Source organism: Peromyscus eremicus, chromosome 15 (assembly GCF_949786415.1).
Source record: "Peromyscus eremicus chromosome 15, PerEre_H2_v1, whole genome shotgun sequence".
In the NCBI taxonomy this organism is placed as follows: domain Eukaryota; kingdom Metazoa; phylum Chordata; class Mammalia; order Rodentia; family Cricetidae; genus Peromyscus; species Peromyscus eremicus.
In genome coordinates this window covers 10,728,936-10,752,567 of record NC_081431.1, presented here as the reverse complement: position 1 = coordinate 10,752,567, position 23,632 = coordinate 10,728,936, and the positions used below count along the sequence as shown (strand labels likewise).

The 23,632-nt window shown below is 50.7% G+C and overlaps 1 protein-coding gene across 1 annotated transcript; it reads right to left on the bottom strand.

Moving 5' to 3' along the window:
- Positions 1 to 12,354: 12,354 nt before the first annotated feature.
- C15H1orf115 (chromosome 15 C1orf115 homolog) lies at positions 12,355 to 21,989 on the bottom strand. The gene is made up of 2 exons (XM_059280337.1): positions 21,651 to 21,989; positions 12,355 to 13,353 (listed from the first exon to the last, which is right to left on the bottom strand). The coding sequence occupies exons 1-2, from the start codon at positions 21,954 to 21,956 to the stop codon at positions 13,234 to 13,236; spliced, it is 426 nt and encodes a 141-aa protein (XP_059136320.1). The 5' UTR covers positions 21,957 to 21,989; the 3' UTR covers positions 12,355 to 13,233.
- Between the last annotated feature and the right edge of the window lie 1,643 nt (positions 21,990 to 23,632).

Below are 23,632 nucleotides of genomic sequence, written 5' to 3'. Positions count from 1 at the left end.
AGTTCTTCCTTGCCTGGGCCCTTCCCCGTGGTTCTCCTGTCCTCTGTCAGACTTCCCTGCACTGGAGGCTGGACTCACCTCCTGCGCATTGTCTACAGTGTCTGTGCTGTCAGCTCTCAACATCTGTCTTCCACATGCCTCTAAGGAGGAAGCAAGGTGTGACCACACGGTGACTTAGGCCACGGTGGGGTCGTCCCAACCTGCGGCTGGGTAGACTTGTGGTACCTACCTCTCAAGATATGGTGCCACGGGGGTTCTGCAAGGGGTCCCATGCAGACGCTCACATAGATTCCCAGAAATTCTCAGAGGAGCCCTGAGCACCTGTGGTGGCAGAGGACTCCACATCTGGTCTGCTAGTCCCTGCTCCCAAGACTGTCTACACTGCTCAGTCTTTGTTGAAGAGATAGGAAGAAGGAAAAACACGAGTCCCTCTCTCTCAGCTGGCACTTCACACTTCTGACGAGAGATGTGTGCAAACGTTCTCTCCGTGACACCTGCAGGTGAGGTTCTGTGACTCGGTTCCATTCTGGTGTTACTGATCTGGAATTAGCTCCCTGGGGCTGAGGTGTGAGTCTCACAAGCCAGCCCCCAACCTCAGACCCCACTGTAAGTAGGAAGTGGGGTATCCGTCGTACTGCTGACTGAGTGGTTATAAATCAGGGTCCCCATGACCTCGTGAGTTTGAGGAACTTGTTCACAGACTCAGGAAGACACTCCGGTGTGTGGACTATTATCTTAATAAGAGGTGTGGTGAGTTGTGAGTCATCAGCTAGGTGCACAGGATAAGGCTGGAAGCTCTTGTCCCCATGGAGTTGGCAGACACCACCCTCTCAACACATGGTTGGGTTCCCCAAGTTCCGCTGTTCAGGGATTTTTCTAGATGGCACGTTCAGTGATGAACTCAATCTTCAGTCCCTTCCCCAGAGAACATGGGTTGTCACTGACTGGTCCAACTCTCTAATCGTGATTTGTCTGTTTCAGGATTAGCTCCCCGACCCAGGATCACCTCACCAGAATGTCACGTGCCCCAGGCACCCGAGAAGTACCAAGGGATGCAGAATACTGCGTCAGACACTCAACTCACCCTGGAAGTCACAAAGGTCTCAGGTGCCAGTATCAGGAAACAGCGTCAAAGGTCAGTTATGAGAACTAACGATGTGCTCGACTCTTCTAGGGTTCAGGAAATACCCAGAGTTTTAGAAGGCTGAGTCAGGAACTGAGAGCAGGGAGCAGATCTATACTTGCAATTGTATCATTGCTGTATTGTAAATGTGTCACCTCCCAAATTCTGGTGGCGCCTTTAAGAGGCGATCAGGAACAAGGTGCTGGGGTGGGATCAGATTCCTGGTACACAGAGGCTTCTGCCTCCAGCCATATGAAGAGCAGGTGTTCTCTTCCTCCCAAGAATGACAGCAACAGATGCCGTCTTGGAAGTGGGCTAATGAGGGTCCCTCCCCTTGGGGCTCTGTTAGAGCCTGCCAAGCTGCCCTCTTGTGTTTACATGCCACGGGCGTGCCTCTTCCGATGCTGGGTCCAGGGCCTGCCAGACTGCCCTCCCCTGAGCCTGCAACCCTCAGCCCCAGCTCCCATGGTCCACCCCCTCTACACCCCAGCTATTTCCCTGCATCCCTGGTGGACATCGGGCTGCTGTTGCTGAGTCAGGCCAGACAGTGCACAGAACAAATCTTCCAAATTCTCACTGTCCAGGCAAAGAAAACAAACCACAATTCCCACTTCAGAAGGAGTAAGAGCGTTTATTCACATCAAAGTGTCTGGGGGTGGGGGTGGGTGGCGTGGGGGTCTCGGCTGTAGGCTTTGGACATTATCTGATGACATTCTTAGTTTTCAGGACGGTAGAAGCTAGTGGTATGCTAAGTTAATGGTGCACTCCAAAGGTTTACCTGATAGTCAAAAGGATATTAGGTCAGGTGTAGAGGTGAGTGCTAAATGTGTATAGCCCAAGAGAATGTTGGTTTCGGATCTGCAACATTCCTACTCCCTACAGTCAGAAAGTGATAATCAGTCTACAAAACCTCCTTCAGGGAACTTTAATCCATTTGGGCATACCTAGGGCAGTCTATTACCAAATGCTTGAGGTATAAGCAAGGGTCCCGCTGTCTACACCCATGGTGTCTGTACATCCCTGGCCAGGGTCCCCTGATGGCAACACAATCATTCAGAATGACTTCTCCAGTGGTGTTAGCAGTAACAGAGAGGGCCTTGCTGGAAGCTAGCGGGATGCTCCCAGGACCCATCTGCTCTCCACAGTAAATGAAAATGGGGACATGGTCGCTCCAAGTACGTTTTGTTTTGTTTTGTTTTGTTTTGAGACAGGGTTTCTCTGCGTTGTTTTGGTGCCTGTCCTGGAACTTGCTCTGTAGACCAGGCTGGCCTCGAACTCACAGAGATCTGCCTGGCTCTGCCTCCCGAGTGCTGGATTAAAGGCGGGCGCCACCACCCGGCCAGCTCGCTCCAAGGTACTTTTGAGGACATGGTTTTTATTGTGGATATGAGAGACAGCCATAGCCGGAGGCATCTGGAACTGTCCAGAGCAGAGAGAGAAAGCAGAGTGACCATGGCCGGCTGGCTGAACCAGGCAGCCGTGAGAGGAGGAGGCAAAGGAGAGAGGGACCCAGAGTGTGTGGCAGGGTTATCTGGGAATCCGAAGCTGGGGGAAGGGAGGGGAGCCCGGGGGCCAATGTGTGCTTGGGTATGCCAACAAGCACCTCAGTTAGCAACTCGTCTTAGGTTTCTTCTGGATCTGACACACAGACGTGTATTTCATATTGTTTTTTTTAAAGATTTATTTGTTATTATGAGTACAGTGTTCTGCCTGCATGTTTGCCTGCATGACGGAAGAGGGCACCAGATCTCATTACAGATGGTTGTGAGCCACCATGTGGTTGCTGGGAATTGAACTCAGGACCTCGGGAAGAGCAGCCAGTGCTCTTAAGCACTGAGCCATCTCTCCAGCCCGCCATATTGGTTTTGACACTGAACAAGAGCCGAAAGCAGACATGGCCCTTGCTGGGCCGCCAAGCTGCCTTTAAACTAAGTCATAATGAGCAGAGCTTGGTGGTGCACTGCCATCATCCCAGCCCGAGGCAGGAGGATCAGGAGTTCAAGATCATCCTTAGCCACATAGGGTGTTTAAGACCAGCCTGGGCTATGTAGGACCACATATCAAAAGAAAAATAAATCACAAAACAAAGGAAGCGTCAAGTTATTCATTTTCTTCCTTCTTTTCTTCTTCCCTCCTCCACAGCTACACAGGAAGACCCCACCCTGAGACAGGCTGAGGAATAACACCATGGACAGTGAGAGAGGCAGGTTCGGAGGTGGGTCACACAATGCTACCCGGGGTAAATGGCTTCGCAGAAGTCCTGGGATGGGAGGCTGATGGGATGCAGCCTCCTTCAGCTTGGCCAGAGCCACTGGGGTTCGTGAGAACCACTGAGCTGAGCAACAGACATGGATGAGGTGGAGGGTGGGGGTTGGGAGTTGGAGGAGAGGCAACAGGTTCAGGGGGTCTTCCTGCCTGGGGACCTCGGTCAGGATGGGGCATGGCCTGAGGATGTAGTGCATGCAGTTGGGGGAAACAACAGCCCAGAAAAACAATACAGACACCGCCCCTTGGCGGGCACAGGCTGCCAGGACCTGAGGACCATTGTTCTCCTTCCTCCCAGGGGCCCAGTTGAAAGCAGGCCACTCGCTGGCTGATTGTCACTGTGGCCTTGGGCACATCTTAAGAAGACAGGCAGAACAGGAAGTGGCCACCTAGAAGGGACGGTAGATAAGCAACATGTGACTTCAGAGGAGGCTGGCAAAGCAGCCAGGAGCTGCAGTGTGCTCCACTTACCAGACAAGGTACGGAGCCCAGAGAGGTACAGTACAGTCAAAACCACACACAACTGGCCCCTCTCCTGACTTCCCTTCCTGGAGCTGAGACCAGGTAGAAATGGGGTTTCTCTTTGGGGAACAGTTTACTCAAAGTTTCCACTCACAAAGGACAGGCTAACAAGTGCCTGAGGTGACCCCTTGGCCCAGGGCTCAGAGGGCCTCCAGGTCCAGGTCGGGGACTATTGTTCCACCACTCTCTGGCCTCCAAGGCCAAAGTTTTGGAACGACACTTTTCTGTCATCCGACTCCAAGACTTCAAGGCTGGGGATGGGTAGGAGAACATACAGACCTAGCCAAAGTCACCCCCCATTGCCAAGGTCATGCAGGATCCTGAAGGTCCTGTCTTCTCCCTGCTGGTCCCTGGACACCTCGTCCAGCTACCCCATTGGACATCTGCACACGTGACTTCCGTTGACTGGAATGTCCCTCCCCCCTCTGCCTAGTGGGGTAGGGGACCTCTCCTGAAGACCCCTGAACCTCATAGGTGCACCTTCCTCACACTGGATGGTAACTGCCTGTAACTGTTACACCAGACATAGAGGACTCTGTCCCTGAGCCCCATCGATAATGCCAAGACGTTTCACAACCCCATTTGTCAGGTAGGCAAACTGATCCAAAGAAGCCGGGGCTCTTCACCAATCTCCCACAGAGAGAAGCAGTCAGATGTCAGAGCCACTATGAAGTCCAGGACAGAGCCACCGGATGCCCTTATGAGGAAGCAGGAGACACTGTTCAGTGAGAAGGCCTTTGAAGCGTTGTTCCAGAGCGCCCCCCCCCCAACGCACATACAAGGTGCATGTGCTAGCCAGAGCAGCTCAGGCATGGACAGCCCAGAGCAGGGTGCACAGGCATGTCCAACTCACCTTGAAGGCCAGCTAGCTTCGGGGCTCCTGCGGTTGAGACCCCGCAGGAGAGGACAACAGCTCAGCCCTTCCTGCTTCAATCCTGCTTGCCTCTTCTGAGAGGTGGTTTTCTCTGTGCCCCTGGGCTGGGTAGATTTATGTCAACTTGACACAAACTAAAGTCACTTGAGAGGAGGGAACCTCAATTAAGAAAATACCTCCACTGCCAGGTGGTGGGGGGGCCGCATCTTTAATCCTAGCACTTGGGAGGCAGAGGCAGGCAGAGGCCAGCCTGGTCTTCAGAGTGAGTTCCAGGACAGCCAAGGCTACAGAGAACCCCTATCTCGGGGTGGTGGTAGGGGATTGGCTCCGTGAGATTGGGCTCTAGGCAAGTCTATAGGGCATTTTCTCAATTAGTGATTGATGGGGGGGGGGGCCAGCTCCCTGTGGGTGGTGCCATTCCTGAGCTGGTGGTCCTGGGTTGTATAAGCCACGGCTGAGCGAGCCATGATGAGCAAGCCAGTAAGCAACTCCATGGCCTCTGCATCAGCTCCTGCCTCCGGGTTCCTGTCTGACTTCCTTTGATGATGAACTGTGATATGGAAGCAGACAACAAACAAATCCTTCCCTCCCCAACTTACTTTTTGGTCATGGTGTTTTGTTGCAACTTTAGAAACCCCAAGACAGCTCCCAAGTGTCATCACCTAGTCCATAGAACCCCAGAGGGTGACAGCGGTGGTCACATCTGATGCCAAGACACACAGCTGTACCTGTTCCATCCCATTGCTGCTGCTGGACTCTAACACGGCATCACCACGCGCTCAGTACTGATTTGTTGCACCCAGCTGGCAGGGAAGACGGCTTCATAGCTAAAAGCACTTGTCATCAAGCTTGACCTCCTAAGGCTGGGCTCTGGGACCCACATGGCGGAAGGAGAGAACTGACTCTTACAAGCTGTCCTCTGACCTCCACAAGAGGACCATCGAACACACGTGAGTGTGCAGGCACACACACACACACACACACACACACACACACATCAAATAAATAAATATGAAAATAAAAATTTTTAAAGAAATGCACAATCAAAGAGGCTCTAGGTGGTTAAACAAAGTGCATTCTCACATTTTTTTGTCCTATTCTATTGCTGAGTCTAGAGATTACGGTCCTGCTTGTCATGCGCAGGGAAGCCCTGGATCCCTCTTGAATCCCAAGGACCTAAGAAACCATCCCCAGGCTCTCTTAGTTAGAGCAGCCTCTTCTTTTGTTGTGGATAAGGCAGGTTTGGGGGTCCAGACGTAAGGTGAAGGACAAATGGGAAGAGGTTTTAGGTTAAAGTCCTTCCTCATCTGGGTGCCCGGCTGGGCCAACAGCCTCAAGCAAGCTCTGTTGGGGGATTTGAACCTGCCTGCTGCTGCTCTGACCCCTGCCCCTGCTGCTCTGACCAACACACACACACACACACACACACACACACACACACACACACACACACACACAGTCCACCTACTGCTGCTCCAGCCTGCATGCTCTCAAGCAGAGTCAGTCGGCTCTCTCATCCAGATCACGACCCTGCATCAGGCAGGCAGTTTGTCTCACTCCGTTCTCTTTCCTCCCCCAGCTCAGCTGCACCTGAGCTCACAGCCCCATTCCTCCTCTCCCACAGGAAGGGGCTAGTGGAGAGAGAACGTGGCTTGGGGCTACTGAAGGAAAATACAGTGCAGTGACTGTATGCCGTATCCTATATGCTGGGTTGTTTTTGTACATGTGTTTGTGCCTCTGTGTGTGTGTGTGTGTGTGTGTGTGTGTGCGTGTGCGTGTGCGTGTGCGTGTGCGTGTGCGTGTGCGTGTGCGTGTGTGTGTGTGTGTGTGTGTGTGTATGTGTGTGTGTGTGTGTTATGTGGAGGCAGGTGCGGATGTTAGAGGAGGCTATCCCATGTCCTTGTTCTACCCTGCTCCATCTTATTCATTTGAGACAGGGTCTTTCCCTGAGGCTGGAGCTGGGCTGGTAGCCAACATGCTGTAACAATCCTCCTGTCTCAGCCCGCCACAGTGCTGGGTTTCAGGCTCTTGTGCAGCAATGCCCAGCCTTTCAAATAGGTGCAGGATCTGAACTCAGGGCCTCCTGCTTACACAGCAAACTCTTACCCACTGAGCCTCCTCGCCAGCTCCCGGAGTTGTCGGTTTGGTTTGGCTTGCAGCAGTGAGGAAGGGACCCAGGGTCCTGAGCAGGCAAGACAATTCTCCTACTGTTGAGCTCTCCCTCCAGTGCCAGCACCAGATTCTTAATACCCTTCATGTTTATCTCTCCCAATAAACCTTGCAAGTAGACGCTGTTTACTCTTTGCAAATAAGACAAAACAAACCTTGAAAGTCGAGGAAGTTGAAGAGTGTACAGGGTCACTGGCCTAGAAGACTGGAAGCCAAGTTGTCTGATACCAGCACCGTCCAGTCACACAGGTGGCTTCCTGCAGTCCTGGGGGCTTTGATTTGTGGCCCCTGGGATGCACAAAAGGAGCAAAATGACCAGTCACAGAGCTTCAGTGAAGCCAATTGAACTCCACGGACTTGGGGGTCACACATCTCTTCTCTGGCCTAGATGCGTATCTTGCTCTATGCCTTGGTTGTGGCGAATCAGCAAATAAACACATGCAGGCTCCCAGACAACAGTGTGAGAGACTGGTTAGCATGTCGAGTCTCTCCGAGAGCCATCCTAACGGCTTGAATAACAGTAATGTGACCAGGGATTTGTGGTGGGTGTGGCTGCCTCTGAAGCTCCCCTCCAGCTGGGTGTGCCGACTCACACCTGCAATCTCAGCTCCAGGAAGAGAAGGCAAGGGCATCGCCACAAGTTCGAGGCCCACGTGGCCTCCACAGTGAGTTCTAGACCAGCCTGGGCTGCAGTGTGAGACCCCATCTCAGAAAAAGAAACGAACACTACAAAGAAACCTCTCTTCCACCAGGTCTCTGGAGGCATCTGGAGCCTCAGAAGAAATGGAGACAAGAGGCTGCCGCCCCTGGGTCCTGGCTTCAGCCTCGGCAGGTGTTTGTATATTTGTCGTCCTAAAAGGGACAGCTCCGAGTGCAGAAGTGTTCAGAGCGGGGACTCTGGGGAAAGATGGATCATGGGGGCGGACACATTGGTGGGTCTAACCACAATGGATACAGTTGATGGGATCACTGGGGATGCTGGAGAGCAGTGTGGAGGGTCCTGGGAGGGTGTAACTTGACCCTGCCCTGTGTCTTCTCTCAGCTCTTTGGCTACCTTTGAGTAAGTGGCTTTTTTCTGCCATGGCCTTCCATGTTTCTGTCTTGCCACAGACATAAAACTCCCAGAGACCCGGACTGAGAACTCTGAAGCCAGGAGTCAAAACCAATTTTTACTCCTGTACCTTGTTTTCTTGGATATTTTGCTACAACAACAACAACGAACAAAAACTGAGCAAGACACCTGGATGCAGCATCGGGGCTGCCTTCCATTACGTCTCTGAGTTTCTTGTTTTCATCTACAAACCCCATATGTGGTTATTGAGGGTGAAACTGAGAGCCAAGTGAATGATTAAACACCCACATAGTCACAGCATCTCATTCCTGAACTTGGGGTTGTACAGAAAGCTTACCTCTCTCCTCTGATCCCTATACCCAGATCTGTGACCAGTACAGCAGATGGTAGACAGGGCTCCGTGAACGGCTTGCAGACCCAGTTAAATGAACATACTGGAAGCCACATTCAAGCCTGATTTTGTCTAAAAGAATAAGAATTATGGAGAAAGTTACTAATTAACTGATATGTCACTTTCACCTCACCTAAGCAGTTAAAGATAAATTTATAAACATGTTTCTTTAATAGATAAGTTTCTGCTTAAAATAAATAGTTAGTAAATGAGGTAATCTTACCACTGGTTTCTTTTTTTCATTTTTTAAATTAAGTTTGACAATTTCATACATGAACGTAGTGGTTTCTTTCTTCTTTTTCAGGCAGGGTCTCTCTGCATGGCCCTGGTTCTCCCTATATAGTCCAGGCTGGCCTCGAACTTACAGAGATCCGCTTGCCTCTGTCTTCCAAGTGCTGGGATGAAAGCCATGCTTCACCAAGCCAGGCTCATAAAGCTCCCTGATTTCTATCGCCCTGGCCTCTATTAATTTCCCTCCCACCCGGTTACCTCCCCACATCCTCTGACCACATTTTGCCTTTGCAACAACTCTGAATGTCTCTTGGAGCAAGCCAAAACCAAAAATAAGTTGTTTATCTCAATTAGGGGTAAAGAGAGTAAGTCCCAGGTGGACACTATTTACCCTGCTTTGAAGAGCCAGTGAAAGAAGTGATTCAATTTCCGCCCAGTCCATTGGCTCTGCTGTTTAATTAATAATCCACTTCTCTCTTTATTTACTTATATACTCATTGCAGTCCTGGGGACAGAACCTGAGGCCTTGCACACACTAGGCAAGCATTCCACCACTGATCAACACCCCAGTCCTGGCTCAGACTTCTGTCTGCTTTCAACAAGATGCATCTATTCTGAGCCTTGTCACCAGGGATAGAAGAGGAAATCACCTGAGAGAGAAAAACCTTTTGAAAAAGCCAAGTCAGTCCTCAAGGTGCTGGAGATGAAGGTCGGAGCTAGAAGCCCCCAGGGGCACAGGTTTGGCACAGGTGCTCCCAACAGGCCTTTGTTCCCTTGCCCTGCACCCTGCTCTCTGCCCAGCTGGTGTTCCTGCCAGGTTTTGGCACTGGGCCCCGTGGGAGATCTTAAGATCTGCTTTCCCTTTGGCTGTGATGAGCAGGAGTGATTTGGCTCAAAACAACTTCACCTCCAAATTTAAAAACAAAACCCAGTATTTTACTTCCCCACATGTTTCTAAAAATGATCAGAGGAGCTCGTGACTTTTTTCTTTCTCATTAGGCTTTTGGGCAAAGCATGGAGCCCCTGAAATACAGTCTTCGCAGAGATACCGAGGGTGTCCTGCCTACCCCCGTGCCTTGGATCTGACCTGTATCTACACTTTCTCACAAACTAAGTTTACCAGGAAGCTCCAGACACTGTGAGCCTTCTTCATTTCTGTTCTGCAGAGGCAGAACCAGGAATGATAATCAGAATACCAGCTCTGAACTAGGACTGAATAATGCAGTAGTTCTCAACTTGTGGGTCATGACCCCTCCGGGGGAATCAAATGGCCCTTTCACAGGGGTCACCTAAAACCATTGGAAAACACACATATTTACATTATGATTCGTAACAGTAGTGGAATTATGGCTATGAAGTAGCAACAAAATAATTTTATGGTTGGGGGTCACCACAACATGAGGACCTGTGTTAAAGGGTCACAACATTAGGAAGGTTGAAAACCACTGCTCTATTAAAACATCGTTCCATGGCCAGTGATCCCTGAAAGCCACCAAGGTCTGAATTCAAGTCCTGCTTCTTGGTCACAGATGTCATTTGGTACATCTCTGACCAGACACAGGTGCTGGGCAGAGAAACAGCTGGGGGTGGGGGTGGGGATGGGATGGCATTCCAAGGTGGTAGAAGACCCACACCATCACCTCACCTGTTCAGTGCTGAGATAATGTGTGCTGCCGTGTCCAACTCCAATGGTAGGTAGCATTTCCACTCTCCTGCGTGAGTTGAGAGTCATGATCTACCCCCACCCAACCCCCCACCCCCGCCTGCCCGCTGGAGATGGAACCTAGGGGTCCCATGGTAAGAAAGAACTTTGCTATAGGTCTATGTCATTCCCAACAGTAGGGACTTATTACCACGAACCTGCCTCACCGGGTAATCTGATGGCTGCCCAGGACCACTTGCCTACTGGCCTATTATTTGCTTAACTTCTACCATTGCTTCTGTGCGAATTCAGTGAGCAGGCATTCATGCCAACATGCCAGCATGGACTGACACTCAGGGCCTGCTCTGCTGGCCCAGCCTCCCTCCCTGGAGCCCCATTAGCAGAGGCATTTCCCAACCAAGGCAGAGATCAGAAGCATCTTGCTTGTGGAGAATGCAGCCTCCTGGCTCCACACTTCAGTCAAAGGTTCTGGAAAATTTTCATTTGTAACAGATGGTGGGGCTGTGGCTTCCCCACCCTAGAGCCTGTCCTGAGGGATTCCAGAAAATGAAGCTTTTATCACCGTGGGTGTGTGGGGTCCCAGGCACCGTCACCCACCATCCCACATTCCCAGGTCCTGCTGGGCCCCAGCCACCTTCCTTGAGAGAGAGATAGCCCGTGACACATAGGAAAACCAAGATGAGCTGGGACTTTTATTTACACAAGGCAAGAGAGGGATACAGAAAAAAAAAAGGTTGGAAGCCAGTAATGGGAAAGTCAAGCTCTTCAATTCAGTTGCAGTAGGGTGTGGGCCCTGCTGCTGAACACAGAATACAGAGAAAAGCAACAGAGCGGTCTGCAACATGAACCAAGAGTCCCACACAGGGGATGTGATCACACAGTCTGCTCCAGGGGCTGAAGTCACCTTCCAGCGAGCCTGGCTGAGTCCCAGGACAGCCCCTGCAAGCTTTTGACTTTGGACATTTCTGAGTTAATTCTTAGCCAGATTTGGAGGCACAGGGCCAGATGTGCTTGGCTTTGCTGATTTTGGGAGGTGGAGAGGAAGAGATTCCCGGGGAAGGAAGCGCCCTTGACTGTTCATCCATTCCTGGGTCACAGGTCTTCCTAACTAGCAGGATGTCATGGGCTCCCTGGGGCTCGGTGGTGGGAGGAGGTGGCAAGGGAGGCATCATCCCATCACATTTGTGAACCTGCATATAACCAGCTTGTGCTACTAGGGATAAAGCAAAACCACTTATTTCCCAGCTCCAGGGACTAGGGAACTTCAACAGGGAGTTTTTCCAGAGGGGAGGCTGGGTCTAAGTGAGCAACTGCTACTGTCTCCTCTACCTGCCCCTCTTCTGTCCATCTGTCTGTCTCCCTCCGCCCCTATCAGTGCCTGATGAGTGGGCCCAACGGGTGAGGTATGAGCATCTTGGCTTTCTTTGTGTGCTCCAGGAAGGCTTCCAGGCCAACAAGCTGATACTGATCCTGCAGAGTGGTCCCAAGAACCGCTCTGGATCTTGAATACTCTAGAAGCAAAGTTGGGATCCTGGCCTGCTGTGGGGTGGGCCAAGGGTCATGGTGAGAGGAACCTCCGTGAATGACTAAAAACAGTTGTGAAACACACCAGTACAGTTTCCCAAACATCCTAGCCTTTAAAGGGCTTCTTCCCTCCTTCTCTGAGCACTCAATGGTAGTCTACGAACCATCCTTGGGGAGTGTCAAGCCTGGGACTCGTGCCTAATCTTTGAATCCAAGTGAGATGCTGGCCTAAGAAGTGTTAACTCAACCACCATGGTGGCTATGGTCCCCCAGCTTCCTCTGGCCTTACATGCAAGGAGAGATCCCCATCACAAGCATGCATCCCCGGGTCCCCAGCTGTCATTGCTTCTCCAACGTTGTTCTTGGTTCCTTTTCTTCTTCTCTTACTTGCTGGTTGCTCCTCTAAATATACAAATACACCTGTCAATTCTCTCTCTCTCTCTCTCTCTCTCTCTCTCTCTCTCTCTCTTCCTATTTCTCTCTCTCTCTCCCCCCCTCCTTTCTCTCTCTCTCTCCCTCTCCCCCCTCCTTTCTCTCTCTCTCCCTCCCCACCCTGTCCCTTTCTCTTTCTCCTCAATCAAATGGGGGAGTTAGGCACCAGTCAGCAGTGGACCGGTACGGACAACCACCACATCTGCAGGAGTTCTGCCTGCTCCAGACACAATCACTGGACCAGGTTCAGACTCTAAGCGCCTGCAGCAGCCTCCAAGCTTGCATCTGAACTTGCCCTCACTCCCTCATTGCTGGCTGCATAGTTATGAAATACTTAGGAAAATGACACACTCTAATCTGCTTTCAACAGTCCGCACACAGCTGTGAACACGGGTTTCAAAGCATCGTGGTCTTCAAAGACGGTTTCCTTCCTTCTTTCTTCCCAAACCTGTAATTAAACTCCCGATGACAGCTCAGTAAACCAAACTGAGGAGGTTGAGAGAGAGAGAGAGACGTCAGAAACAAACAGCTCGCTCCCTGTTCTCAAGGAGAGGATCAAGGAAGGCCAAGGCTAGTGCCCATCAGCCCCCTCGACCTTTCCAGAACCTAGCAACTATCCCATTAGAGCTCTGCATCCTCCTCACTCAAAACTCACCGACTGCCCTCATGGCTCAGACCCCAGACCTGCCATGAGTCTGCCTGGCTGTGCCCCAGGAAGCCTAGCCTAACCCTAACCCCAACTTGACCTTGGCCTAATTCTCTGCAGGGCTGACCCCTGAATCCACGCACGTCTAAGAGAATCCAGTGGCTCAGCGGATGCCTGCCTAACACTCAACCAGTTCAACAACGGAGCACGAAGCAGGGTTCCTCCTCAGAGTTCCCGTGAGTCCAAGTCTGAAGTGCTGGTGGATTCACACCGTCCCTTGGGGCAGAAGCATTCTGGTGATGCCTGCCCCTGCAGCTCTGGTTAGCGCACGAAGGACACCACGCTGGTGGCCACTCCAAATGGGGCGGAGTAGGCCGCAGCAAATCCCTGCAGGCCAATGACGATGTACCGGCATCCTTTGCTGATGGCCTTCCCGAAATTCTGTTTTTAAGGAAGAGAAAAGCAAAGGTTAGGTGAGGCAACCTGTTGATTCTTCCACGAGTCACCGAGACATGCACAGAGGAGAATCGTTCGCTTTCATGTATCCAGGGCAATCTATGGAGGCCCCGTGTCTTCACATCTGTAGTGCCCTGGGTCCCCATCCCTGCTCACAACAGACATTCTCCTTGCAAAGTGCATGCAAGCACAGCACATTTCCAGATAACTCGCAAGCCTTCTTAGAAACAGCATGGAGGGCGGCCAGCTCTAGAACTAAAACGCCTTTGTTGTTTTAAGCTGAGACTCACCCCACTTCCCCAGTTGAAAGTGTCAGCGCCATCATAGGCGGGGTCAAGTTTTCCTTCAGGCAGCTTGTTAGACAGCTCAGCTGGTCCTTCCTATGCACCTAGTGCCTACTCTGGTCTGACCCGTGTGTAACCCGGAAGTTTTCACCACTCTCCAAGGCCTTTTATGTTTCCAGAACAGTCTTATATTTGTTGAGGGTAAGGACGAGGCAATGTTTTTTGGATGCTGCCTTCCTCCTCCTCCTCCTCCTCCTCCTCCTCCTCCTCCTCCTCCTCCTCCTCCTCCTCCTCCTCCTCCTCCATGAGGGTGGGTGCTGGAACAGGGGACATCCAATGCCAGGGACTCAGATGGAATTACATCAAAACTTTGAGACCACTAACGGCTAACATCTACTGCATTGTGCTCCGGTATTCCTCTTCCCACCTCCACATTCTCTTGTCATTCTTGACATCCACGTAACCGACCCGAACCTTCTCTGCACCTCTTGGCTTTCAGCCCTGAGATTTTTTTTCGGACTACAAAATACACCTCCCGGTTCCACTGAAGATCCCCGATCCCAATCACAAGGCTCACCGCGACAGCCAGTGCTGACCGGTGAAGCCACCCCACCTGCCCAGATACGGCCCAACCTTTTCCTCTCCCGACCCCAGCCATCTCTACACACTAGCGGAGCTCATGTCCTCATTGTTTAGGGAACCTGTTTGTCTTCCCCTATTGGCCCTAAGCCCAGTGCTCTGGCTCCTGGCTTTTCCCACCTGCCAGTGTAACCCCGGGGAACTGGCCCGTTTTCTCACGTCTTCCCCACACTGTTCTTGGTTCTTTCCCATCATTCCTTGGTTTCTCTTCTCCAGTAGCATTCTTATCTTCCTGTCAGCCCATTCCTTAGCTTATACGATGCAAAGTCACGTTGGCATCTCCTGCCCCGTGTCTCTGCGCTCCAAGTGAAAAAGCCTTCAGACACGGACTCCATACCTCTTCCTTGTCATACTGGCTGCTGCCCGCAACTGTTCAGGGACTGCCTGGTCAAGGATGCCAACAACCTCCATGCTGTGTGGTCCATGGAGGGTTCTGTTTTTCCCTCCCTGAGCTTTATGATCACCTGACCCCATCTCCTCCTGGTTCTCTCCTGCTCCACAGGACACTCCTTCTAAACACTCTCCGGTGATTCTATCTTCTTGCAGAGTTTGAACCACTGAGGTTCCTCAGTGCTGGGTCCTCCTCTGTGCTCTGCTTAGAATCCCTGGACTTTGAATGCTTCTTAAATGCTGGTAACTCCAGCTCAGATTCATGCATTCAACTCTCTGCTTGGGGCGTCCACCTCCTGATATCCCATAATTCCTCTGGCATTGTCTCTTGTAGCACGAAGCAAGTTGGCTTAACAGGTGACTGGTATGTCCTCGATGGATTTCGCTTAAGGGATCAGCAAGAAGAAATCACAGGGAAGTTACATGCCCTTGAGACCACGCAGCTGGTAAGAGGCAGAGCTGAATCCTCCCCCAAAGAAATCTCACTGCAGAGCCAAAAGCCTTCACCCCATGTTACACCTCTCTCTAATGAAGGCGGTCTATAAGTGTCCTTGTGCTCACGGCCAGGAGTTGCAATCCCATCCTTTCCTTAACATTGCTTGGCCTCAGTTTCCTTGTCTGTGTAATGGGAATATGTACTGGCCCTTTTTTTGTGTGGTAAAGAGGACTGAGGAGTTTATTCAAGGGGAGCACAGGGAGCAGTGGCCAGCACGTGCTGCAGGGAGGGTCAGTGCCCACAGTGTCAGCTTCTGAAAGAACAGTGACTTCTTTCTGTTACAGAGTAGCTTAGGTCTGTGGCGCAATATATCAGTCTGAGGTGTTTGCTATTTCTCAGCAAAGTTCTCTCTCTCTCTCTCTCTCTCTCTCTCTCTCTCTCTCTCTCTCTCTGTCTCTCTCTCTCTCATTTTGTGAAAGGATCTCACTCAGTAGCTGAGCCGGCATGGAACATACCATGTAACCCAGGCTGGCCTTCAACTCATGTTGATCCTCCTGTCTCAGCTCTCTCAGTACTGGGATTATAGGTATGAGCCACAATGCCTCGATAGGAAATTTTCTAAAGAGCATATGGAGTTACCTATGAGTACTGCCTTGAGTTGTCCATGGTGTGGATGTAAGAGTCCCTACACTGCAGTATGGACCCATTCAGATACTCCCAGCCTGTAGAGAAAGCTGAAGTCTTTCTCTCAATCCCTTATTAGGTCATGACAAGCTTTGGGATAAACTGGTACATTTATGTCTCAAGACACCGCCTTATCCATTTCTCAAAGAGACGTGTGTGTGTGTGTGTGTGTGTGTGTGTGTGTGTGTGTGAGAGAGAGAGAGAGAGAGAGAGAGAGAGAGAGAGAGAGAGAGAGAGAGAGAGAGAATTCTATAAATGTGTTGAAAAGAGTCCATGGGAGAATTTTACATGTTTGAAACAACAAATACCACGTACCCCTGGAGCAATTGTAACCATCAACACTGGTCCTTTATGAACAATGACACCAGAATCAAATTGCTTACCTGAGACCTGACGCTAGTGGTATTTGTACATTCTCTTTCCCATAGCTGGTTACAAAAAAAAAAAAAAAAGAAAAAGAAAAAAGAAAAAAAACACAAAACAAAAACAAACAAACAAAACCAACTACTTATCACTTCATCTTTACAATTTTGGGGAAATCTTTACAATTTTTGGGAAAAGTCATCTGTGCTAGCTCATTAACTGGAACACTGTCAAAACAGCTTTGAGAAGCACAAAGCAGAGACACCAAAGAAGCTATTGACTTCCACATCAGTGCTATTCGAAGGAAAGGACTTGGAGTAAAATAAATCTCTCACAGGGATGCTGAAGATGGGAAAGTGAGGGAGAAGAGGGTGCCAGGCTAGCCCTCAGGTTCACACCTTACTTCTCAGAACTCGTGACTCTATTACCTGAAATGGCAAGAGGGACTTTGCCAGTATGAGTCAGCTAAGACGTCTCCAGATGGGAGGTTCCCCGGGGCCTCCAGCACACCAGGCAAAGAGTGGCTCTCCTCCATTTGAGTATCCTAATGCAGAGGGTCGTACAAGGCCAGGCAGAAGATGGAGGGGAGGGGGCAAGAAGGAAGATGGGGGCAGAGTATATTACTGGCCTTGAAAGGGAGGAAGATGGCCTCTGGAAGCTGCAAAGAGCCAGGAAGGAGCAGCCCTGATGATTTTAGCTCTGAGTTCCAGAGCTGTAGAGAACATCGCAGCCAACCCCCAGTGGGGGCTAGGTACTCCATGTCCCTCTGATTTAGAAGAGGAAATCACCTCTCCACAGACGTCACTGTCTGATCCCAAAGGTCAAGTCCTCTGTTGAGCTGCCCACAGGCCTGGCGCCAACCTGAGGTGGGTGATCAGCTACAGAACCCGAAAGAAGAGAACCCACTCCTGACAGGGTAGCAGCATACAGCTCCAGTCAGGCACCCTGGCATCTAGAACTTCCACATGGATTCATTTATTGACTCTCGATATGCCCTGGTATGTGTGTTGGTAGGGTGGTGTGTGTGTGTGTGTGTGTGTGTGTGTGTGTGTGTGAGATCCATACTCAGTGTCTTCCTAAATTGCTCTCCACCTTGTTTATTTATTTAGAGACAAGCTCTCCCACCGAACCTGAGTTCACAGATTCGTCTACACTGGCTCGTCTCCTGTCTTCACCTTCCCAGAGCTGGGTTTATAAGTATGTGCCCCCGTGCCAAGCTTTTCACTCGGTTCTCATGCTTTCTTGGCATGCACCCTCCCCCCAACCCAGCCCTCATATTATCCAATGGTATAGAGGAAGAAGCAGGCAGTGACAGGAAGCCAAGCCCAAGGTCATACAGCCACTGGATAGCCATGCAGCTCTCACATCTGGTAGACTGGCTCCTGACCCCTACTTTAAATATGAGAACATGTCTTCTTCTACTCTCCCCTTCTTTTTGTAGTGTGGCCAAAGCTAGGTCTTGGTACACGCTAAGCAAGTGGTCTACCAGTGAGCTCTATCACCAAGTCTCACTTTTTTTTTTAGACAGGGTCCCACTCACTATGTAGCCCAGGTTGGCCCTGAACTCCTGATCCTCCTACCTCAGTTTCCAGAATGCTGGGCTTACAAGCCTGGGACACCATACCTGCCTTACCCCACACTTTCTATTTTACCCTTCAACCCTCTCCTAGCTTCCTGATTAACATAACTGAATTCTCTTTCTTACTGCACTCCTCTCCACGCCTCTCAAGGGTGCCTGCAAGGGCAGCCGCCTATTATTTTCAGCTAAGTCTGAGTGAGGCATGTTCCATCCTTCCCGCCCACAGATCTGCAGAGGAAGGGGCCAGGCCAGGCTCCCTCCCAGCTCTTCAGCTGTCTGGCTCTGCAGCTTCATTCTCTTCCACGCCAGCTTCCTAGGGTTGCTGAGGGAACTGAGGCATGGAACATACAGAAAGAAGGTAGCAGATAGCCAGCCTCCTGGCGGAACACCGCCGACTCAGGTCCCTTCCTTTTTCCAGCGCCCAGCAGATAGCATTTTAACAGTAATATGTGCACCAGAGGAATGCAATTATTTCTTTTAAATCAGCTGGGAACATTGATCTCTACAAGAGGCCCAGGCACAAAGGCTTCCAGAAGGCTGGACCAGCACAGTGTGAGGGTTGGCTCCTGGGTAGGACCATGATGCTGGTGGGGGTGGGTGGGGCAGCGGGGGAGTGAGCCTGCTCTTTCATGTTGTACAAAAGCCAACAACTTTCCTTAAATAGAAGCAGGAAGGGGCTTGGGTGAAGGATCTGAGGAGTTAACAGGAATGAGAACTCAAAGAAAACACAGTCCGTAATAACCAATGATTGGAGCTATTCATTTCTAACAGAAAGCCTCCCCTGGCAACTGAGGCAAGTACAGATCCACCCCACCCCCATCTTCTGCAGGACCGTGGCTGTTCTTATGGCTTTGCAGAAAGCGGGGGGTGGGGGGGGTGGGGGGGTGTCTTTTTCCTTCTTGTGGGAGCCTGGAACACTCTCAGCTAGTCTGAGGAGGGGGAAGCCAGGATGACTCTTGTGACCCCTCACGTGGGGCTGAAATCTCATCTGGGCTTCTTGGGACTACTGAGCTAGTGTGTAACGTTCCAGAGCTTTCCCACATCTCTCTTCTCTCCATTTTGGTCAAAAACTCCCTTTTCATGTCAAAATATCTCTCTCTCTCTCTCTCTCTCTCTCTCTCTCTCTCTCTCTCTCTCTCTCTCTCACACACACACACACACACACACACACACACACACACACACACACACAGAGCCGGAGAGCTGGCTCAGCAGTTAAGTGCACTGGCTACTCTTCTAGAGGACCTGGGTTCAGTTTCCAGCTCCCACATGGCGGCTCACAACCGTCTGTGACTCCAGTTCCAGGGGAATCAATGTCCTCTTCTGGCCTCTGTGGGCATGAGGCAAGTGGCACAGACATACATGTAGGGAAAAACCCTCCCATCCTTATAAAATAAAAGATTGTATAAAGTGAAAAAGTTAGTGGCATAATGCGGAACTACCAGTTCTGTCCACTTCCAAAACATTCTCATCCCAGAAGGGAACACACATAAAGTGGGTATCTCTATGCCTCTGTCCAGTCCCTAAACCCACCATCGCCATTCTGTTTGGATTTACCTATCTGGATGTTTCCTATAAAGGGAATCATGGCTTTTTCCACTTAACATCATGTTGCGCCACATGGCAGCTAATATTAGTTCTTCTTATGGTTATTAAATAATAATCCATAGTGTGTCTAGCCCACATGTTGTTCATCTACTCACATATATTTGGATTTTTTTTCACTTTTTGTCCGTTGGTAAATGAGACTTCTGTGAACAAGTGTGTAAAATTATTTGCTTCACAAACATTTATGAAGGCAAAACACCCATACACATGAAAAATTAAAGTAAAAAAATATTTGCTTGAGTAGCTCTTTTCTTTTTTTTTTCTTTTTTTTTTTTGTTTTTTGTTTTTTGTTTTTCGAGACAGGGTTTCTCTGTGTAGCTTTGCGCCTTTCCTGGAACTCGCTCTGTAGACCAGGCTGGCCTCGAACTCACAGAGATCCACCTGGCTCTGCCTCCCGAGTGCTGGGATTAAAGGCGTGCACCACCACCGCCCGGCGAGTAGCTCTTTTCAATCCTTATTTTTTAAAAAGCTAGAATGTCATGTAGCCCAGGAACTCTCTAAGGTAACCAACAATTACTTTGGACTATTTTTCCAAAAATTTTTAATTACATGTATTTAGTATATGTAGTGTGCATCCACACATGTGCACGTGTGCCACAGTGTGTACGTGGTCAGGTGACAGCTGTGGGAGTCAGTTTTCCAAGGTTCTGGGGATTGAGCTTGGATTGTTAGGTTTGGCAGTGAGCACCCTTACCCACAAAGCCAGATCCTGATCTCCTTGCCTGTGCTTCCCGAGTACTGGGATTATAGATATGGCCCACCACGCCGAGTTAAAATAGCACCAGGGATCCAGCCAGGTCTTCGTGAATGCCAGGCCAGCACTCAACCACCTGAGCTACATACACCCCCAGCCCAGCCTTCGATTCTTCCATCATAGCTCCTGGAGTGGAACCCTGGGATCATAGAGGAGCTCTGTGTTCAGCTTGCTGAGGTTCTTCCAAGTTGCCTTCCACAGCAGTTACACCATTTGACACATCCCAACACCCGTGTACAAGGCTCAAAATTTCTCCACATCCTCACAAACATTATTATTTTATGTTTGGACTTTTTTTTTTTTTTTTTTTTTTTTTTTTTTTTTTTTTTTTAGAAGAGCTATCCTAATTAGTGTGGTCTGGTACCTCAGTGTTAGCCGTGGTGATAGGCTTTATTGATAGGATCTTGTCGTATCTGGGCTCAGGCTGGCCTTGAGCTTTCAATCAATCATCTGGTCCCGCCCTCCAGAGTACCTGGGATACAGGTGTGGGATTCCTTGTCTTGTCTTCATGAGGTGAACCCTTATCTTTTCTTCTGCCAGGCGTCCTTGTCAGGGCGATTTGAAAGCGTCCCTGATTTTACTAGCCTCACTGAGATGAGTCATCGCTAGGTTCTCTGCTATGCGGTGAGGGAGCCCGCAACCCAGCTCTGCCACATCTCCCTGGTGGGCCTTGGACTCTCCCCACCCGCTGTTAGTGTATGCACAATGCCTGGCACAGAATGGCTACCCCCAAAACCTCTCCAAATGCTAGCGTCCAACTGAGGAATTCACTTTCAGACCATTGCCTGCTTGTGACCGAGCACTGCCATATCTTTCAGGAGAATGATAAAACTCCTGACAAGGGACTGAATGCCTCAGGTATGATAAAGGTCACCCACTGCAGGCCACTGAGTAAAACCAGGAGAGGCCAGAGGACTTTGGCCGGAGCACAATCAATGAGTTTTGTGATTTCCCCTACCCCCCACCTCCACCTCCACACACAAACACCCTCCTGTAGCCTCGTCCAGGCCAAGAGAGCAATTCTACTTTCAGGCAAGGGCACCTAGGAACCAGAACCATAGACCCTGGAAATGAAACTCATTCCGTTCCTCGTTCATCCCTCCTCTCGCTCTCCTACCCCCTCCCACCAAAGCAAAAGGCAGACAGAACATCTCAAGTTCAAAGTGCAGAGATCACTGCTGGAGAGAGGGAGATTCCACAGGTGCTAGGCGTGTACTGGCTGAGTCAGGACGCCCCGCGGATAACTTCGGCGTCTACGACAGAATCGCCTAAGGTTCTCAGATGGCCGGGTGGCCAGGGGGGCGGGGGGGATGCACCTGGGCTGCAACTTCCCAATCGGGTCACGATCTCCAAGTCACTTAACCGCACCACGGCTTCAACATTCCCTTCCCACCAGCGACAACCGGGCGAGAGTCCTGCCCGCCTAAGCCTGCGCGCTCAGCGCCACCCTCCAAGTGACTGTCCTGGCGGCGACTCGGGCACAACTCCACCCAGCGCAACTCCCAGTTCTGTCAGGATCAGGGCGGCCGGGCCCTGGGGACCTACCTTGCCGTACTTCTTCAGTTTTCGCCGGTACCTCTTCTTGGGCTTGTCACCTGGCGCGGGCTCCTCCAGGGGCTCGTAGCGCTCGGGCAGCGCCGCGAGGTGCACTCTGCGCGCGCCTGGGGTCCCCGCGCGCCGTCCGCTCTCCTCGCGCGCACCGTCCTGGCTCGCCGGGTCCTCGTCCTCACCCTCCAGGTGCTCCACGATGGCATCGGTCTCCTCGTCAACGGCGCCGCGCGATCGCCCCAGGGGCCCTCGGCGCGCGAAGGTGCTGGCCGCTTTGCTTCGGAGCCGGGCGCCCACCGTCATGATGCTGCGGAGCTGCGGAGAAGGTCCCGGGCTAAGAGGCCAACCTTTGCTCGGTGCCCCGCCCCGCTCCTGCCCCGGCGGACCGCCCCGGCTGGGTGCTCGAGGGGGACCTGAGGTCGTAGCGCACCCTCGCGGTGGGGCCCAGGATTGCGGCCGCTGAGACCCGAGCGCGCTTAGCCAGACGCGTGGGCTACATGATGCTGTGTTTCAAACATATATAAGAAATGCAGTTTTTTAAAAATATTAAAATACTGAGTTTATTTCACACATACATCTTTGTCTCTCCACCATTTTCATGTCTGACCACCAGTATTACTATGTCTTATCACAACATTCCACACATACAGCTAAATAAAGGGTGGAGCTCCACCGTTGAAAACTGAACAGCGTTTAGACAGCGCATTCTTGGCGATGGAATCTGGACATCTGTCAAACACAGCAGGGGAGTTCTCACTCTCCATGATAGGAAGGAAAGCTAGATATCAGCTGTTGCAGGAATAAAGCAAGACTTGTTTTCCAACTCAAACCTTCTCACATCAAATTGCTTCCTTAACATTTTAGAGACATGACAATGTTTTGTTTTGCTTTTTTTTCCCAAGAAGGTTTCTCTGTATAATAGCCATGGCTGTCCTGGAATTTGCTTTGTAGATCAGTCTGGCCTCGGACTCAGAAATTTGCCTGTCTCTGCCTCCTGAGTACTGGGATTAAAGGCATGGGCCATCATGACCGCCTGGGGCAAGTTTTTTTGGGGAAGAAAAAAAATATATCTATATATCTCCAGGTGTGGTGGCACATGCCTTTAATCCCAGTACTGGGGAAGAAGAGGCAGGTGGATCCACACAGGGAAAGCTTCTCCTGGAAAGCTAGGGGTACGTAGTGAAATGCTGTCATATGTGTGTGTGTGTGTGTGTGTGTGTGTGTGTGTGTGTGTATGCAGCTAATAAAACTCATCCATATTTGTCTAGGAATCTTCCAAAAGCACGAGGCCACGTATTCACAGAGTTTGTCACAGTGACACACTGAGAAAGAGAAGCAACCTCGCAGGGACAGGAGAGCTGATTTCTGGAGCGCACATATGACGTCATGCAGTGCAATCCTAAGCACACATATGACGTCATGCAGTGTAATCCTAAGCGCACATATGACGTCATGCAGTGCAATCCTAAAAGCCAGGATCTACATACCGGCATCACCAGAGCCGTGGCTCTCCACCTGCCTGGAATGCCTTGCTTGCTTGTTCATGGGGGTTTGTTTTTGTTGTTGTTAGTTTTTGACACAGGGTCTTACTGTCTCTGGTGTGACTCCATGGTGCTGTTGCTTTTCTGGATCCCTGAGGCTGGAGCAGTAAGCTGCCCCTGGAGCTACTGGCTGGAAGGACACACACCATCTTAACTGCTTTCTGGGAATCCACCCAACACCCCTAGCAGCTATAGCCCTGATGATGCCCACATGATTTGCTAGAACTGCTATAACAAGACATCACAGTTGTGGTAACTTAAACACCAGAAATGTATAACCAATAGTTTAGGAAGCCAGAAAAGGAGAAATTTGGGTCCCCTCTTTGGATTCTTAGTCTCATTAATAAAATAATTTTGCCAGGTGTAGTAGCATACACCAAGACTCTGTAGTCAGAGGCAGGCAGATCTCTGTGAGTTTAAGGCCAGCCAGGGCTACAA

Bases quoted from the DNA above. Each gene is read 5' to 3' on its own strand.
- C15H1orf115 (XM_059280337.1), bottom strand. From the start codon at position 21,956: ATGACGGTGGGCGCCCGGCTCCGAAGCAAAGCGGCCAGCACCTTCGCG. The intron at 13,354-21,650 runs GTAGGTCCCCAG...CCTTAAAAACAG, and splicing joins AACTGAAGAAGTACGGCAAG to AATTTCGGGAAGGCCATCAG.